The 18,854-nt window shown below is 40.6% G+C and overlaps 2 protein-coding genes, 1 long non-coding RNA gene and 2 other non-coding genes across 5 annotated transcripts; 1 reads left to right on the top strand and 4 right to left on the bottom strand.

The window, feature by feature from the left end:
• Positions 1-1,178: 1,178 nt before the first annotated feature.
• trnav-cac (transfer RNA valine (anticodon CAC)) lies at positions 1,179-1,251 on the bottom strand. Its single transcript has one exon. It is a non-coding gene; the product is annotated as a tRNA-Val (tRNA).
• Positions 1,252-1,989: 738 nt separating this feature from the next.
• Positions 1,990-3,777, bottom strand: rplp1 (ribosomal protein, large, P1). Its single transcript, XM_029167059.2, has 4 exons — positions 3,561-3,777; positions 2,697-2,771; positions 2,347-2,458; positions 1,990-2,113 (listed from the first exon to the last, which is right to left on the bottom strand). Exons 1-4 carry the CDS (start codon positions 3,630-3,632, stop codon positions 2,031-2,033), a joined length of 342 nt encoding a protein of 113 aa, XP_029022892.1. The 5' UTR covers positions 3,633-3,777; the 3' UTR covers positions 1,990-2,030.
• Positions 3,778-4,046: 269 nt separating this feature from the next.
• On the top strand, positions 4,047-8,950 carry LOC129604835 (uncharacterized). The gene is made up of 2 exons (XR_008696117.1): positions 4,047-6,408; positions 7,303-8,950. It is a non-coding gene; the product is annotated as an uncharacterized LOC129604835 (long non-coding RNA).
• A 2,345-nt stretch (positions 8,951-11,295) lies between these two features.
• On the bottom strand, positions 11,296-17,461 carry clptm1l (CLPTM1 like). Its single transcript, XM_029167058.3, has 18 exons — positions 17,193-17,461; positions 16,210-16,425; positions 15,981-16,075; positions 15,405-15,594; positions 15,040-15,239; positions 14,728-14,806; positions 14,389-14,506; positions 14,166-14,260; positions 13,822-13,906; positions 13,552-13,655; positions 13,408-13,473; positions 13,177-13,227; positions 13,005-13,087; positions 12,873-12,907; positions 12,740-12,795; positions 12,557-12,601; positions 12,360-12,475; positions 11,296-12,268 (listed from the first exon to the last, which is right to left on the bottom strand). The coding sequence occupies exons 2-18, from the start codon at positions 16,372-16,374 to the stop codon at positions 12,184-12,186; spliced, it is 1,668 nt and encodes a 555-aa protein (XP_029022891.1). The 5' UTR covers positions 16,375-16,425; positions 17,193-17,461; the 3' UTR covers positions 11,296-12,183.
• Positions 17,462-17,754: 293 nt separating this feature from the next.
• On the bottom strand, positions 17,755-17,826 carry trnah-gug (transfer RNA histidin (anticodon GUG)). Its single transcript has one exon. It is a non-coding gene; the product is annotated as a tRNA-His (tRNA).
• Between the last annotated feature and the right edge of the window lie 1,028 nt (positions 17,827-18,854).

Below are 18,854 nucleotides of genomic sequence, written 5' to 3'. Positions count from 1 at the left end.
TGGGGTTAGGTCAACCCTAACCCTAACCCTTTCAAATATGACACTAACAAAACATACATACTCAAAACTAATAGCCTTGATTAGAGTTTGAAAATGTGTAAAGGTTGTGTCAGCCCGGTTTCAAACCGGAGACTAGGATTCTTAGGCTTCCGAGACTTATTAAGAAAAAAAGTGTCTATAAATTTTATTGTTCCTACAAAGAGGAAATTGCATTTTACAACAGCAAAGTGTACAATTCAAGAATCTAGGGACCAAAACTACAATATTAAAATCTTTTACATCTGAGATAGGCAAAAATTACATAAACAAAACTACTTCACTTGATTAGAGTGTAAAAGATGAAAAGCTTCAGGAGGGCTTCATGGGCAGAAACACAGCCAGTACACCTTTAACTGTCATTTTTGGAGGCTTAGGGTTAGGTTAGCTCTGGGGTTAGGTCAACCCCAACCCTTTCAAATAAGACAATAATAAAACATACTCAAAACTACTACCCTTAAATAGAGTATGAAATTGTGTAAAGGTTGTGTCAGCCCGTTTTCGAACCGGAGACTCGGATTTTTAGGCTTCTAAGACTTTGAAAATGTGTAAAGGTTGTGTCAGCCCGGTTTCAAACCGGAGACTAGGGTTTCTAGGCTTCCGAGACTTATTAAGAAAAAAGTGTTTATAAATTTTATTGTTCCTACATAGAGGAAATTGCATTTTACAACAGCAAAGTGTACAATTCAAGAATCTAGGGACCAAAACTACAATATTAAAATCTTTTACATATTAGACAGGCAAAATGTACATAAACAAAACTACTTCACTTGATTAGAGTGTAAAAGATGAAAAGCTTCAGGAGGGCTTCATGGGCAGAAACACAGCCAGTACACCTTTAACTGTCATTTTTGGAGGCTTAGGGTTAGGTTAGCTCTGGGGTTAGGTCAACCCCAACCCTTTCAAATAAGACAATAATAAAACATACATACTCAAAACTACTACCCTTAGTAGTAGGTCTGAACCGGAGACCTCAGATGAAAAGCTTCAGGAGGGCGCTGTGGGCGGAAACACTGCCACTACACCTTTAAATGTGATTTTTGGAGGCTTAGGGTTAGGGGGCTAGGGTTAGGTTAGCTCTGGGGTTAGGTAAACCCTAACCCTTTCAAATATGACATTAAAAGAGTGTAAGATTAAAAACATGTTTCCGCCCGGTTTCGAACCGGGGACCTTTCGCGTGTGAGGCGAACGTGATAACCACTACACTACGGAAACCTAACTGTAAGCCTTGAACCAAACAACACATAAGAAAAATGGCAATGGTAACGGTCAAAACTGTAATTTTAGAATCAGGTTCGATGAAGCTTGGCGTGAGGACAGAAGAAAGAATACCCGTCCATGCTCCCACTGGTAACGTGATAAGAATAAGAATGCCTTTACTAATCCCACAGCGGGGAAACTGCACTGTACAACAACTGGAGGACAGAAGACAGAGATAAACCATACAAACACAAATCTATAAACAGAGCAAATATAGTTAACACTTCTGATTGTAGAGTCTGATAGCAGCACACGAAGTAATTACACTAATTACACTGTGAAAATTTTCTGAATAGTTAATGTAAAAAATCAACCGTTAACCTTAACAAGCATAATGTGACAAAAAGGTCAGTATATTCACTTCAACAATGGCCTACAGTAGACATGAAGACGTGTCAATCACCTGGTAGCATTCATAAGGGTTGCCATAGAACTTAAAGGTTTGTGAAAACACACGGTAATAAAATCTTGTTTGTAGCACTTTTCTTTAACAAAGAAAATTTGTCAAAAGTAGATGGTAAAAAGAAGGGTATTATAGAGGTTTAAACCACCCTGAGGAATTTTTGAACTACATTGTTCCCCACTACCACTAGGCAACTTCTAAGATGCAATTATTCTGTATACTAAATGTACTTAATTGTAAACGGCATCATCAGAACAAGAAAATTATAAAAGAAAAGTGAGACACTCAAATTGTTTTTGTACTTTTATTGCATTTTGTTACAAAAACAGATTTAATCAAAGAGGCCGAAGCCCATGTCATCATCAGACTCCTCAGACTCTTCCTTCTTCTCCTCTTTCTTCTCCTCCTCCTTGGCTGTAGGGGGCAAACAATGATATGGTTAAAGACAAACTTGACCTCGATTAAGCACAATAAGTAAAACATCAGGCAATAGTTTAAAACAAATTTAAAAATGTATTCTCCTCCGTGTTTGATGTTTAGATAACTGATTTTAATGCAGTATCACATCAATATGCAAGTTTACATCAAAATGCACTTTTATGCCATCACAAAATAGTTGCTTTGTCTTGTGTTAAATTTGCAGTTACCTGGTGCCTCTCCAGCAGCAGCAGGAGCACCAGCAGCTGGTGCTCCTGCAGGAGCACCACCGCCAGCTCCAACATTGCAGATCAGGCTGCCGATGTCAACACTGGACAGAGCCTAAAACACATGTTCTGGTTATTGAAACAGGACGTAGACAACTACAAAAGCAGACATAAGGTCTAGACTTGCTGGACTCTGGCAGTCTGTTATGATAAAGTTAAAATGACATCCGAGTACTAAAATGTACAAGTTTGAATACTGCATATGCAGCAGTGACTGATTATGCGAACCGAATATTAAGCTACTGAAACAATCGTAGAATAAAGGCACATCAGTGGTGACACATCGGTCTCACCTTGGCAAACAGACTTGGCCAGAAAGGCTCCACAGTGACTCCAGCAGCCTTGATCAGTGCAATCAGCTTGTCCTCCTGCAGACACAGAAAATGGCAATGTTACAAAAATTTATTCCTCATCTGGCTTGACCCCATAGACATCACAAATCTTAAATGAAGTCAAATGATCGTTGTTCTGTCTGCCCATTATAGACACATCACATTTTAAACATTTAATGTTCAAGTCCTTATAACAATATAATGATGACGACTCAATAGTTGTCTAATATATGACACTGGCCCAACACTAACTCATGTTTGTAGTAACCAGCGTTATGCTCCCATGTGAATGTTGTGCAGCATCCACGTGTACCAAACAGCCAGAGCGCCCTACTGCAGCATTGCGATGTGTCAAAGAAAACATAAAAGTCATGATGTAAACATATAAGTTGTTGAACACACCGTTATTACACGCGCGCATAGTATAGCTAGCACCATTAGCTAGCCTCATTATCACCGGTCACTGAACGGTGTACCTTAATTTTAGCTGTCATATTTTAATGTTTAGGATGCATAGTATCTGCGGTAGCGGCATAAAAGCCTGCGATGATTTGTTGTAAATCACGAGCAGTTAAACATCCCATAATCAGTTCGTAGACTTAAATGAAGAGTCACGTTAGCAACGAGCAAGCCGCCATTTTGACCGAAAAAAAAACTGGTTCATACACCTGCATTTAAACGGTCTTATAAAACGTGTTAGTCTTACACCGTAGCGTTCGTTATGCTCTAAAAACTTAACAAGTCCAAATCCAGCACAATGAAATAAAACCGAGAAGCAGTTGTGCCAAATTAGCAGGACTGGTGGGGTTAAACCGGTACACTTACAGTGACGGTAACTTCATCGTCGTGGAGGATCAGAGCAGAATAAATGCAGGCGAGCTCGGACACGGAGGCCATTGTAGATGTTATTGTATGTACTTGTGGCGTCGGATGCCTAATTTAAACGGTGCTAGTCGCCGGATTGCGGGCCTTAGCTTCGGATGAAGAACCAAGCACCTTAGGCACGTTAACTTCCTACAGCGGAAAAGGAAAGCCAGAGGGCGGGAGCTTGGAAAATATACTATGCGTGCAGCATGCGTCCCTTTGACGTCAGCACGTACACAAAGTGACGACAGACGGCGAGTAGGGAAGCCGCGTTAATTCAAACATTCTTTATTTGTCCTCCATCAAACGCACACATTACAATAAGTGACACAACTTCTACTCATGACTCCACTCAAGAACACAGCCCTGTGCTGGATTTTCATATTTAGATCTAATATTCAGAAATCTGAAAATTGCTTAAGCCAATGTTATGGGAAAAATTGTCTCTTCCTTATTTCTATGTCTCTTCCTTACTTCTATGCAGTTATTATATGAGTAGTGTTATGGGAAAAATTGTCTCTTCCTTATTTCTATGTCTCTTCCTTACTTCTATGCAGTTATTATATGAGTTATGACTTATGTTCTGCAATTAATATCTTATGTTTTGTCTTACTGTATGCATTTGACATTTGACCTACATTGTTCAATGGTTGTCTCTGCCTGATAGACTCTCAACTCTAGCTCCCAAACCCAAGGTCAGGGAGTTGTGTCTCTGTCTGTTGAGACTCTGTGCTCCTTTCTCACAGATAGTTGGACGTCAGCGATGCAGGTGTGAGAAAGTAAAAATCTTCACACACACTGCGACAGGGAGGAGATGGTGCAAGTCATTTGATTGGTTTAGAAAGACGTTCCACCGTAGTCGGACAGAGAAGCTAAAAGGCAGAAGCAACTTGAGGATCGTGGGCTCTTTGCATCACACCTTCGTGGTGTGTGCACTGATCTCCCCAGCTGGTTTTTGGTTTGTTGATGTGCACGATCAACATCCATGCTTTTTATTTGCTTTCCCCATTATTTTTATTTTCTTTATTATTTCAATAAATCGCACAAAAGGACAACTCTCTCTCATCTACTTCTTTATGGAAAATTTCCACCACAGAAATTGGCGTCACGAACAGGATCCCGCTGCAGGTCGTCTGGACGGTGTGACCAGGGACGATAGTCCTGAGGACTAGGGTCGCTCAGCCTCCAAACCTCTACAGACATTCAGAGCTGGGAGGACTGCTCACCCGTCTGGATCGCCTCTGACGAGATCCACGAACTCAGATTCAAACTCAAATCCTAATTTGGCTCGGCTCGGTGAGAGAGATTCCTTTGATTTGGGAAAAACAAAAAGATTGGAACTTTTATTTTTAATTTAGCTGAAACATTTCAATTGGTTGAAAAAAAAGGAAAGAAATCTTCTATTTGGTTGAAACACTAAATTTGATTAGGAAAATTAATTAGATCGAGAAGAAAAAAAAAAATCCCAATAATACGTGTTCTTAATTAGGTGAAAGTCTGCTCTGGGTGGTGAGACGTCGGTTGCTAAGGGTTGGCTCGTGGAACCGAGCTTCCGTCTGTACTGAGGATACAGACATGTTTTTTTGATCTGTGCGTGGTCCACATGTGGGGGACTGAGTATAAAAGACGGCTTCTGAAAGAGGGAGCGCGTTCGCAGAGTGAAGTATTTTCAAGATACGAGGGACCCGGGCCTAGAGGGGCCTAACGTTGAGGAAATACTTCGTGAAAGGCTCTGTCGCCAGATCAGGTTGGTTCCCTTTTTACGGAGACGTCCGATAAAAAGGCATTTTGGGAAGGTTCCGGCCGGAACACACAAAAAATCTAAGGCAGGAAACCGCCGGACTCTGAAAGACGGGTTCGGGGCAATTTGAGTCTTCACCACCAGACAGAAACCGTACAAAACTAAACGTAATTAAAGTAAATATGGTTATTAGTGCGTTTCATGTTTCCATGAGTGGGAAACTGGTTATGGGTTCAAAAGGAGAATCGCTTTGTGTAAGGACATATGCACCTTAAAAGAAAAATTAGATACAAAAGAAACGATCTGAAAAAGCAAAACTATCAAAACTAAAGCCCTAAAAGAAACAAAAGAGTGATGAGAGTAACAGGAAAAAAAGGAGATAACAACTCTGGGGAAGAATTGTTTGCACTCTGCCACACACACACACCACACACACACACACCACACACACACATATCATGCCAAGAGCAAATGCTCCCATTGTTTCTGCTCTTTGTCCTAATGCAGAACTGAGCGCGATGAGGGTAAATCCGGATCTGGACTCCTTTCCCACCATCAGCAGAAGAACCGAAGGAGAAGAAGCGCCCGACCAACAACCAGAACAGGGTGGAAGCTCTGACACCACAGCAGCTGGAGGACACAGACCACAGCATGGACGCCTCAGCGACTCTCACAACGTCTGCAGCCATCACGTTCTGGGCTCATCAGATGAACCAGCTACTACAAGCCCTGCACCAGCATGAAAGGACTGTGTCTGAAGCTTCTGAAGCCGTGAAAGTGTCATACACGTGTGTGTGTCTGTCAGACACCTGCTTATGACAATCAGCAAAGGAAAACAAGGACAGAGCAACAGCAGAGAAGACGTGCTCTAACACAGACACTGGTTGAAACAACAGGAGAGGCTTCAGATGTGATCGGCCCAATAGAGCTGCATGTGAGGATCCAGGAAAGGTCTGTCATCGAGGAACAACTGTCCCATCGAAAGGCTTCACCCGCTGGCGCTCACATCAGACTGATGGTTGGGGAAGGAGGAAGGTGACGGTTCCTTTTCACGTGACGTACAAGACGGTACCGCAAACACACACACACACACATTCATACACGCAATGAAGAAACACGCTTACAGCTGATACACGCTCAAATTCATGTTCATGCTTATCTGCTCGCAATGAAGAATCGCTTTTTGCTCAAAAAAAAAAAAAAAAAAAAAAATCCCAGAGTGATTTTCAAATTATGACAAACAGCTAACTGACAACTGCTGCATGACTTTACAGTCTGATGGGTTCAAACTATTTTAATTTGCAACAAATTCAGTAATAAAATCCTTCATGTTTCTAAAAATACTTGTGCACAATATAGGTTTGTCTGGCCAGACTAGAAGACTATAGGAAACAAAACAGACTATAGAGAAAACAAAACAGACGGTAGAAAAAGAAACAAAAAAACAGACTATAGGAAGACTGAGACTGACTGAAACAGACTATTAATGACTATTAAAGGGAAGACGACTATTAGAGAGAAGTAATAATAATTACTGTACGTACCAGACTATTAAAGAAAACTTATTTTTTCACTGTCTTATGCAACATTTGACAGCGAGACACCTTGAGATTTATTGTTGCTTTCAAATTTATGCCCAGTTAATTTTTAGGAAGAGATCTCATGTGTAGTTTAGGTATTTGATTGATTTCCACTCCAGACGGAGTGCAGGTTACATCTACAGACATTCTAAATAATCCCTCTTTTGTTGGCGTTAACTTCAGCTCAGCTGTGCTCTTATCATTGGCTGCTGAGGGGGGGCTGTAACTGAGGCCCTCACACAGGCTGCATCACGGCTTGTTTATGATTTCACACACACACACTCAAACTGACCTCAACTTCCCTCTTTTGGGATAAACACAGGTCTGCGCTTGCAATTTCTTTTCCTAACGAACAAAAAGATTCTTGATTTTTATTCTACAGTTCCACACGTCCCTCTGTGAAAACATGATGGAGACAGACGCAGGACGTGGGTCCTTTCGTGAACAGATGTCAACGGGGTGGAGACTGGTGAACGACTTCTGACCCCATGTGACGTATTTACCCACATTACATGCTTTTGTTTTTATTTTTATTTTTCAGAGGACGCTCTGAGCCAACACTCAGCCTTACAGGAAGCCCTGTTTCCCTGTGGCTCACACACAGACATGATGTAGGTTTGATCAGAGGATGTGAACCAGTGGTCATCACACCTAAATCTGACCACAGACCATGTAAACAACACCACCCTCTTAAAGGAGCCAAAGATGGTGTTACTGCAGACACCACTAAGCTACTGAAACATTGGATGTTACAGGCCACAAAGAGCCTGTCTAAATTACAGTTTGTTCAGACAAAGGTTATTTTTCTGGGTCATTGTAATTACAGCTGATGGCAAATCCATCTCACCCAACAGAGTTAAAGCAATTTGAAACCTGCCTAAACCGTGCACGTAAAAACAGCTGATGTCTTTTCTAGGTCTTTGTTCTTATTGTAGGACCTTCAGTCCTAACTTTACTGTCTTTGAGGCCCCACTCAGGGTTCTGATGCAGACATCTTCATCGTCCACTTCTTGTCTCACGTGGACGTCTGAGGCTGAACAACGTTCACTGACCTCATGCTTGCTCTTCAGGCTCCTACTTTGGGTCTTCCTGATCTGACCCTACGCGACCTTTCACTCAAACAGTGGATGAGAAATCAGGTTGTACGACTTCTGTTCTTTTGTCCTCATACTGTCTTTGATTCTTTTGGAAAACATCACATCTTTCTACAGCCCGATGGCTTAGATGCAACACCACCTTGCTCAACATGCTGAACATTACTATCAAGAGTCCGTCTTAAAGTCTGGCGTCTTAAAGACACTGCTCTGCTCAGGCTGCAGAGTTGATTGCGTTGACTGAAGCTGGTAAACTAGCAGAAGGAGAGACTGTTACCATCTACACAGACTCCACAGATGCTTGTGACACTTTGGTTCTCTGTGGAAGCATAGGAAGCTTTTGAAGTCTGATTGCAAACCTATCTTACATCATGATTAGGTTCCGCTTTGCTGGACGCTGTCCTGCCACCTACAGCTAATGCTGTTTTTACAACATCATAGACAACCTTGTTTCTGCCGTCATGCAGCTGCAGACGCTGCTGCGAAGGTCGCTGCCCGACAACCCCTCCCTCTCCTGATCCTCGTTTCCTCTCTTCAACTCTCTCTATCCTTTCCTTTCTCTCTCCCTGTGCTTTAAACATTTTCTACCTCACAGGAACGCAGACTCTGGCTGACGAATGGTTCCACCTGTAGCCATGGAGTCTGGTTTGGGCCTGACGACAAACCGTGCCGCCCAAACACTTTTTCCGCACAATTCAGATTTCCCAACAGGTGAAAACAGGCGACAGGACCATTACACCATCCAACCAGGAGACTGGGCGATCGTTAAGGAGTTCAGGAGGAAACACTGGAACTCCAAACGGTGGCGAGGCCCCTTCCAGGTCCTTCTGACGACCAACACGGCTGTGAAGATCGCAGAAAGAGCGACTTGGATCAACTCCATCCAGGAAGGTCCCGGATCCAACAGACGACCCTCCATCTACATCTACACCACACGGAGAAAACCACCACTGACATAAAAGAACTGAGAAGGACGACCCTCGCTGTGCTCACACACGCACTGAGGCGAGGCTGCGTTGACCGTTCAGCTAAAGGTGTGAGCCAAGCGCCGCCTGAAGCTGCGCCGGTGAATCACACTATCAGACCATACATCTACACACACGCTCCTGAGAAAACACACACACGAGCAGCCTTGAGTTGCCGACGCTGGACGACGTGTAGACTCTTCACATCACTGGAGTGACAGTGACTCAGACGACATTGGGAGGAAACCTGGCGGTGATAACGAATCCCAAGTGTCTCTGTGATCAGCTGATCACAACCTGAAGAACTCCAAAGAACTGTCAATACTTCAACACACAGGTTGGAAACAATCTAACGCTACAGTTTAACAGGACGAAGCAAATCGTATGAGACATCAATTGTAAACATGCTTTGTTAGACTTCATTTTATGTTACTTGGATTATTGCCTTTAGCATATGATGTTTCTATGTAACTTTACACACTACTTTTGAATGAGAAAATTCACAACAACAACAACACTGAGTTTAAATATCCTGAAGTTGACTTGATGTTTCATTTGCTCACAATCACTTTATTCACTGCTACAAAAATTTTTATCCTTCATCTACAGATGAAAGACAACACAAGCGGCAATATGCATCATCATTCTGGTTAAATCCCTGAATCTCCTATTCATTATATATTTATACATTAATTGTCTTTATTACATTACAATTGAATGGCCGTAGACACGTTGTTAGCAGAGAAAAGAGGCGTTTGTGTTATGTTTGGAGAGGCATGTTGTACTTACATCCTGAATAACACTGATTCTAATGGTATTGTGGCGAAGGCGCTACACGGCCTTCAGAATCTCAGCTAACTCTGGTATAGATTCTTCCTCTTGGAATTGGCTAGACGAAATGTCTGGAAAATGGAAATCTGTTCTCATGTCCACAGCTGTTTCCTTTATCATTGAGATGGCTGTGATTCTCTTGTTTGGTTTTTGCGTTATCCCACTGGTTAAAGGTCTCATCATGCGTGCGACTTCAGCAACACTCTCATATCAAATGACACAATGCACTATGTTCAAAAACCCCAACTCTAATTCACTTAATGACTTTGACGATGATCTTAGGCTATCGGATCAAAAATATAACATCATACAAATATGATAATGAGCTTATTTTCTTCACATGCCAATACAGAAGTTATTCTTGTATAACTACCCACCAAAACAGCTCCCAACCTTTTGTCCCTAAATTACCTGCATTTTATGTGAAGGTGTATTTTGAATCTTGATGAGTTAATACCCTTATTGTCATCATTTGCAAGGGTCTTTTATTATTACAGAATGTGATGTTGACAATTTTTATTCTTTTATGGGTTGATTAATGTGTAATCAAAAGGGGGGAGTGTTATGGGAAAAATTGTCTCTTCCTTATTTCTATGTCTCTTCCTTACTTCTATGCAGTTATTATATGAGTAGTGTTATGGGAAAAATTGTCTCTTCCTTATTTCTATGTCTCTTCCTTACTTCTATGCAGTTATTATATGAGTTATGACTTATGTTCTGCAATTAATATCTTATGTTTTGTCTTACTGTATGCATTTGACATTTGACCTACATTGTTCAATGGTTGTCTCTGCCTGATAGACTCTCAACTCTAGCTCCCAAACCCAAGGTCAGGGAGTTGTGTCTCTGTCTGTTGAGACTCTGTGCTCCTTTCTCACAGATAGTTGGACGTCAGCGATGCAGGTGTGAGAAAGTAAAAATCTTCACACACACTGCGACAGGGAGGAGATGGTGCAAGTCATTTGATTGGTTTAGAAAGACGTTCCACCGTAGTCGGACAGAGAAGCTAAAAGGCAGAAGCAACTTGAGGATCGTGGGCTCTTTGCATCACACCTTCGTGGTGTGTGCACTGATCTCCCCAGCTGGTTTTTGGTTTGTTGATGTGCACGATCAACATCCATGCTTTTTATTTGCTTTCCCCATTATTTTTATTTTCTTTATTATTTCAATAAATCGCACAAAAGGACAACTCTCTCTCATCTACTTCTTTATGGAAAATTTCCACCACACCAATTCTTAATCATTCTAGAATCTAACGAACAGAACTTCAGAACTATGTCAAAAATCAAAACAGAACTGTAAATTCAGATGTAGTAATACTTTCCTTAAGTCTTACCATCTACTGTTTGTTTTACAATGTCAGTGTCTATAAAAAAATCTGATGGCCCATCACATTTGGCACTAACATACTTTCATGGCCCTGACATGTAAAAAAAAAAAATACTTGCGTGGGTAAAACGAAAAAAAAAAACAACAACATATTTGAATGTATGAAAACGACAGTATGGCTTCTCAGTAGTTCTAATCTCTTCTCATTAAAAACGTGTGGACAAATTTTGGAATGTTCATCCATCCCAGTCTCCCTAAAAAATTGTCTCAGATCAAGATTCTGGACTGTTGAGGAAAGTCATCCTTGTCACCATAGCAACAAATTAGTACCCTGAATTTACATTTACTTTAGCAAGTATATTAATGAAAATGTTAGATGTTTTATAATCAATCTATAATCAATTTATAATTGTTTGTGTTTATCATTTCAAGTGGTCTTTTTAGGCAAACATATTCTCTGTATAAGTGTGATATCTATTAAAATGGGTCAGCAGATTATCTAATATTTAAATAATAAAACTGCAGATGCATGTCCAATATTATTGGCTTAGGATTCAATATTTCTTGCTGTTTCACACACACATGTTGAGATGAAATGACAGACATGATGTATGATGGAAAGTAAGAGCAGAAGCCTTAACGTTGGATTACTCTATTACAGTCATCACTTTTTGAATACCAAAATCAAGCAGAGTCTGATATGTTCTAGACCTACAGTATGTAGTGCTGGGCTGCGTCCATTAACACTAACCCTAAGCACATTTACCAGGTCGCTGTGTCAGTTTGTGAAGCCACATTGAGCTTATTGATCCCGTTCCACCCATATCACACCATAAAAATGTCCACACTGCAGTGATAGGCAGATGTTGACTTTGCACTCTGGGTCCATACAAAAAAAATCATGTTGATGCACCAGCTCAATTATGAAGTAACTGAAACAGAATTCATTAGATCCTGAACCACGGAACCAGCTCAGTTAATACCAGATGAGAGAAGTGAAGACCATTAGACAGGAGACAAAACCTGGAGATAAGCACTGTTTCTCTATTCCTTATGGGGTTTCCCTTTGGGTGTGTCATCATAAGACACTCCATATTCATTTACTCTTCTTTTGTCCACTGGGTAGAGCCTGAGAAGGGATACAGAATTTAGATTAAGAACTCAAAAGCCATATGCCACTGAAGAAATTTGAAGTGAGTGCATATAACATGTGTGTATACCATCTCTGGTAGAGGTAAATGAGAAACACGACATCATCCCTGAAACAGGCCAGTCTGTGAGATGTCGGCATGGTGATGATGAAGGCAAACACATCATCGATGAAGGTATTGAATGCCTGGCAATATAAAATGATATTACTTCATGTTTTTAGTGAAGTAAAGTAAATTTCTGTAAAAAAATCTAAAGGTGCTCTCACCTTGTACATAAAGGCTTTCCAGGGCAGGTGGGCCACAGATTTCAGCTGTTTGATAAAACACAAAATAGATTGAAAACCCACTGATGAAGCATAAGGGATGAAAAACCATTAAACAAACAGAAATACTAACAAGTCTTTAAAATCTATTTACACCTTTCCAACATGACACAAAATACACCTGACCTTATAGTTGACAAACAGCTGAGGAAGCATGAAGAGGAAACCAAAGGCATAAACACCTGTGGAGGTTAAAGAACATTAATCTATTATAATGCACATTCTATTCATTCTGTAATAAAGCACAGAGCTTGCTTACCATTCACCAAACTGTTGATCAACCACGAGTACCAACTATGACAGAAAGAAAGACCCAAACAAGACAGATGATGAGAGAAAGACATGACATAATCATGTAACCAACACATGGTATGTACACACACGCACCTACCTCTTATACCGTAGGAATATTAGAGCATAAACAGCACCTCCGATGCACAGCGGATAAAGAAGGTAGGACAGATACTTCATGGCCTAATGAGACGCACAACACACGATGATAAGCGTATATTTTTGTATGTCACTGTAAAACTATAGATGTACAAGTGTGTGCCAGTTTTTACCAGAGTGTCATATTCCTCTGTTCTCCTCTCGGATTCATCTAATTTACCAAACTGTGATGAAAAAAATAGACAGTCATACACAGATGTCTTCTGATCAACTCAAGGGACAGTTTGCCCTGATCTAAATCAACACAACTACATCAATAGAACTCATACAATCCCAACCTCAGCGTAGAACTCATACAATTCTAACTTCAAACATTAAACTGCTTTCACCACTAACACACCTACCAGGAATGTTGGTTTGCCTCCTTTCCAGAAAACCTGAATCTTAAGGGCCTTCTTCACTTTCCATATCTGCAATTTACAAATAAACACAAAATATAGGTTAATCATTGCAAACTTCATAAAAAAATAAAGTAAATTTGTCCTTACTTCAATTATAGAACCAATTCCAGCAGGTATGAGGACAAGCAGACTGGTCTGTTCGTCAAACAAATACAGGAAAATCACTATCGTGCTGAAACATCTCCAGAGCACTGCAAGCAGAGGAAGAACACTGTTTGTGTAAAGTGACTGTTACAACATATACTATAGGTAGATACGGCTAAATCGCTCGACATTTCCAGCTTCATGATCTGTTCATTAGTTGTTCCCTTTCTGACATTGTTTCTTCAATTTCTGTGTGGACGGTGTATTATTGACCTGCTTTGCTGGACATTCCCACCATGCTTTTTTTCTGCTTCCAGAAGCTAATGTCGTTTTTGAAGGCCAAGAAGTCAAAGAGGAGCTGAACAAATGTAAAATAGACACAAGAGATCCATTACAGTACATTGAAATTCTCTTCATGCTCAATACACCAGTACATCAGACATCATCATCATCTTTTTTATGTCTGTTTCTAGTCTATTTCTATTTTGTGTTATTATGACAAGAGTTTTAGTCACAACAGGAATATAATGTAAAGCTAATCAGAACAAATAATATTTTTTTGTGGTATTAATAAATGTTATGGTAATTTTGGTGTAGATCTCTGCACTCAGACTTACATGGAAGGCAGCTACAAAGAAGGTCAGTGCCAGGAAGTACAGGTTGGTATCGACAAAGATCCCTTTGATCTCATCGGCATCTTTTTCTGTGAAGCCTGTGACACATAACGTACAGTAATTACAAATACATATACTTAATATTATTGTATGACACGTGTGTGTGTGTTTGTGTGTGTGTGTGTGTGTGTGTGTGTGTGTGTGTGTGTGTGTTTGAGCAACCAACCAAATTGTTGCAGAGAGAAAACCGCATCTTGCATGTGAATCCAGAATCTCAACCTCCCAAGAGAGATGGAGTCATAAGATATGGTCAGAGGCAGCTCCACAGATGTACTGTTGATCTCCTACATATGCAAACACACAATTAAAAACTAAAACCTCATATGTTAATATGAGTAGACGTCTGAATTATGCTACTGGGTGTTTTTTCAGAATAAATGTTTTCAAAGAGCATTTCCTATGGAAAAAAAACCCTCTAAGGTAAAAATATGCATTTAAAACATGCCACCAGGAACTACTGCACAGTCGGTTGCAGTATATTACATCACCTTTAGTTAAAACTTACCACAAGGTCCTTGACCCGGTTGCTGAGCTCATCAACAAACAGCAGAGGTAGATACACCATCTTCTTACCATTTTGGAATCTGAAACACACATGAATAATACATGATTTGGCACCATGTGTAGACTATGTGATGCATTTTAATATGCTGTGACCAAACCGTAGTATAACCAGATTATTAAAACTGACACCCCTTTATTATTCTGCCTAAAACACATCACATATTGATTGAATCTACCAGCACACACTTCATCTACCACTCCCACTTGTTAGAAAACATCAATCTTAGCAATAGTCATTTATTCATTATCTTACACTCTGAGGTATCTGTGGACATCACTCGGCAGGTATTCTCTGTCAAACAGGAAGTGGTCACCGACAATGTTAAGTGTCAGACGGGACCGCCAGTGGGAAACCGGGCGATCAGATGTGGAAGTGGCTCCGCTTCCAGCTCCACCACCTGCCCCAGATTTCCCATCCTGCTGTTTCTTCTGCTGGGCGTCTCCGCTCTGGCTCTGTGTCATTATAGAGAAAGGTGCTAAATGAATATGATGATGATTATATCTGCATATATCAATATATTCACAAACCAAAATAATCAACAATCAACTGATGATTTATACAGACCATGTTCAGTTCTATTTACTGTATCACATATGAGCCTCTCAAAATCCTATTACCTGTGTTTGATCCTCTCCAGATATCAGAGAGATTTCCGGTGGCTTGGGGACCATATAAGTGGTAAGATGAGCAACCAAGTGGACCTGTCGTGGATCCTGCCATGGCGTGACACCAGCTTGATGGACAAATATTAGTGCATATAAAGTTCCATTGTTGCGGGTCTTTTTAGGGAGAGAGACATTCACTATCCTGCAGAAACAAGAGGTAAAGTTACAGTTTAAATAATAACACACTGTGTATTACAAAAGAACTTCTCTACACCGGCATTTTAAACTAGCATCTTTGAAATAACGTTCTTCAGTAAAATTCCTTTAACAAAAAGAACCTTATGACATCATCATATAGTTTAGTTATGCCTTCCCTGAAGCACATTTAACATTTATCCTACCCATCAATATTAACAACCATTCATCTGAATAATCCATTTAGCTGCAGAAAGCTTATTTTATTAATTTCTGACTCTTCAGACCACAGTGACTGGGTGACAGAAACTGTTCATTTTCCAGGTTGTTATAAACCCTCTTCTCTTTTATGTAAAATCTAGAAACGAGTGCAAAGTTGTGAGTATCGCTAACCTCTCAAACTTGCTGTTGACATCAAAGATTTCCTCTTTGTGAATCAGGGTATGTCCTCCCTCTGCACTGGGCCGCAGCGCAGTATAGATACTCAGCTGGACACACACCAAGATGTATTAAAGAAATTGTTAGACATGCACAATAGGTTAAAGCTTGTTCACACACTGTCAGTGAAACCAAAGCAGCCACACACACAGCTGGACAAAGAGCACACTGCAGCAGAACTGACCTGTAGTTTTGGATTGCCTGCCAAGAAGGGTGTGATGCAGTTGTCACCTTTGGGGTTGTCACAGGGTTTGGTGTACACAATCCCGTACATCACCCAGCAGGTGTGGAGTACGTACACCACAAAAACCCCTACGATCAGGGTGGTGAACGATGTTTTCAGGAACATGACTCTTACGTTGTTGTCTCCGTCACCTAGCTGAGGAGCAGGGCCATACGTCTGCAAATGAGGAGTCATAAATGAAAACATACGTACTCACAGCCAAATGTGATAGCATAAATCTGTAATGAGCAATTTATCATGCAATGCTAATATTAGTAAAAAGGGATACATATCAGCTGGTTCTGGCTTCTTGAATGTGACGATTTGATGTGTTTCTTCACAAATTTAAAACTCTGATAATTATATGTCTCTTTTTCACTATTTGTCATTTTACTGACAAAACAATTCATCAAGAAAGTAATCATCAGATTAGTGCACTAGAAAAATACTTGAGCTCCACCTGTAAGTTATGATGTCTGACATGGTTTCGTCAAGGTTCTCAATATGAGATATCACCTAACCTCTGCTTCTGTTTTTATTGCAACACAAAGCACCCACCAGAGATGAATGTCTTACTTGTATTTGCATACAGTAGTTTCCAGCTGTTAATTTGAGATGTAGATCACTGCAGCCCTTTTAGCTAATCATTAGCAGCATTATCAGACGTTAAACCACTCAATGATTTATTTTCGCCACAGTAAATATTCACTAGTTACACAGCAGTAGTAACTTTCCATACCACACACTAAATGAGCCTTTCATCTTACATAAACTCGGAGGTGTTGACTTGACCGCACGGCTGATGCTCTGTGGTTTTGCTAATCCCAGCCAAAGAACTTGGCTTTGTTCGATCTGCTCTTTAGCTCACTTGTACCCGATAATTGTTACCTTTTATGCTGCGGCAAACAATGAGAGTAGAATTTAGACGGTAGCGCGGAACCTACCAGTTGGATCTGACAGCTGTCAGTGACTGGATCATTGGCCGCTGGGTCGTCTGTCCACTTTACCGCGTCTGGCAGGAGGCTAAAGCCATCGTCTCATCAACCTGCTCACCGTTTCTTTACGAACGCATGGACTGCCTGCTGGGCTGACCTGTCCATTCAGGAAAAACAAGTCCGTCCAAATATGGGACATAAAACGGCTCCCTAAGCGTGAGGTGGATCTATATTTCCGCCATTCGCTTCCTGGTTTGGTTCCACAACGGGACTTGTGAAATAACGCGAGACTTTACATCGGCGAAAATACTTTTCACGCTTTATTTTCTTACTTACTTTATTTATATTCTTGTACAGTCTATTGTATCTATTTTAAGATTTTAGTCGGTAATAATAATACTAATGTAATAATAATGTAATTACATTTACTCAACTATGCTTAGTTGGTGCTGTTTAATAGCTACACTACAGACCTACGGTCGTTTCGAAGTGGCTCAAATACTATTAAATGGTTCTTTCAATACCTATTATAGTAAATCCATAGTAATGTTTCCTTCCTAATAAAAGGATGTGCCGTGACCCGGATTCGAACCGGGGTTGCTGCGGCCACAACGCAGAGTACTAACCACTATACGATCACGGCAGCCACCACCTCGGCATTGCGAGTAAGCTCTGTATGAGTCCCACGGGATTTTTAATATTGTCTTTTTAATAGGAAAATAGATTAATTGTGTTTGTAATTACCGATAATCATAATAATGCTACACTTTAGCGGGGATTTTACCTACATACTAGAATAAATTACAGTTATGATACATTTGATACTGCTTATTGACTCACAACTGTTCAAAAGTAAACCTATAATCTAAGCACATGTAGGTTTGGTTGGTTGCACAGTTTCCAGGTTGATCTCTGGCACAAACAAACATAAAAACGCACCCACAGTCTGTTTATTATGGGACCGTGACTTTATTGTCACACAGATGTAACGTATTTCTCATATAAAAAACCCCGGAGAACCATTTCCTGAAATTATATTCATTAAATCCCTGGTAATAAAATAACCCCTTTATATACAAGTGCAGCTTCCACATGCAAGAGCTTTTCAGAGGTTTGTGTTTTAAACTGAGTTGGAATAATAATCTTGTCAATTCACGCTCACGCTGGGCTGCCTGGGGGTAAAATGATTTAACAGCTCAAACCAATTTCTCTCACATAACCTCAGGGCAGGAAAAATATAACAGATATAAAAGCACATAAGTGACTTTTTTTATGCCTTGTCTCTATCTGTGAAATATTCTCGGCGCTGTGAAGCAGCCATCCGTATTTGTCAGAATGTACAACAGTCACAGTGACACACAGCCAGTTACCGCGTCCCTGAGTGGCATCTTAACATGCTTTATTTTAACCATGAATCATCCCTGTCCTGAAGACGATCCGGCTCACCTGTCTTTTAGCTCAGGCCGGTGCCGCTGACCTCCGCATTAATGAAGTCCTTGCAGCTGTGTTTCTCTGTATCTTATCAGACATGTGCCACCTCACTCCTTGACCCCTCTGCGTTTGACCTACAGGCTGACGTGCCCACTGTGTCGACGGGGGCCTGTAATTTGTCTGAAGCCTCCTCTAACCTCAACGACTCTGCCATCCTTATATTGTATGTGGAATATACGG

Source organism: Betta splendens, chromosome 11, assembly GCF_900634795.4.
Source record: "Betta splendens chromosome 11, fBetSpl5.4, whole genome shotgun sequence".
Lineage (NCBI taxonomy): Eukaryota > Metazoa > Chordata > Actinopteri > Anabantiformes > Osphronemidae > Betta > Betta splendens.
This window is presented reverse-complemented; position numbering and strand designations above follow the sequence as displayed.

Coding starts and splice junctions, on each gene's coding strand:
- rplp1 (XM_029167059.2), bottom strand. CDS start 3,632: ATGGCCTCCGTGTCCGAGCTCGCCTGCATTTATTCTGCTCTGATCCTC. Junction 2,772..3,560: donor ACGATGAAGTTACCGTCACT/GTAAGTGTACCG, acceptor CTGTGTCTGCAG/GAGGACAAGCTGATTGCACT. Junction 2,114..2,346: donor TGCTGCTGGAGAGGCACCAG/GTAACTGCAAAT, acceptor TGCCCCCTACAG/CCAAGGAGGAGGAGAAGAAA.
- clptm1l (XM_029167058.3), bottom strand. CDS start 16,374: ATGTTCCTGAAAACATCGTTCACCACCCTGATCGTAGGGGTTTTTGTG. Junction 13,228..13,407: donor GAGGCAAACCAACATTCCTG/GTAGGTGTGTTA, acceptor TTTTCATCACAG/TTTGGTAAATTAGATGAATC. Junction 12,908..13,004: donor ATATTCCTACGGTATAAGAG/GTAGGTGCGTGT, acceptor TTTCTGTCATAG/TTGGTACTCGTGGTTGATCA.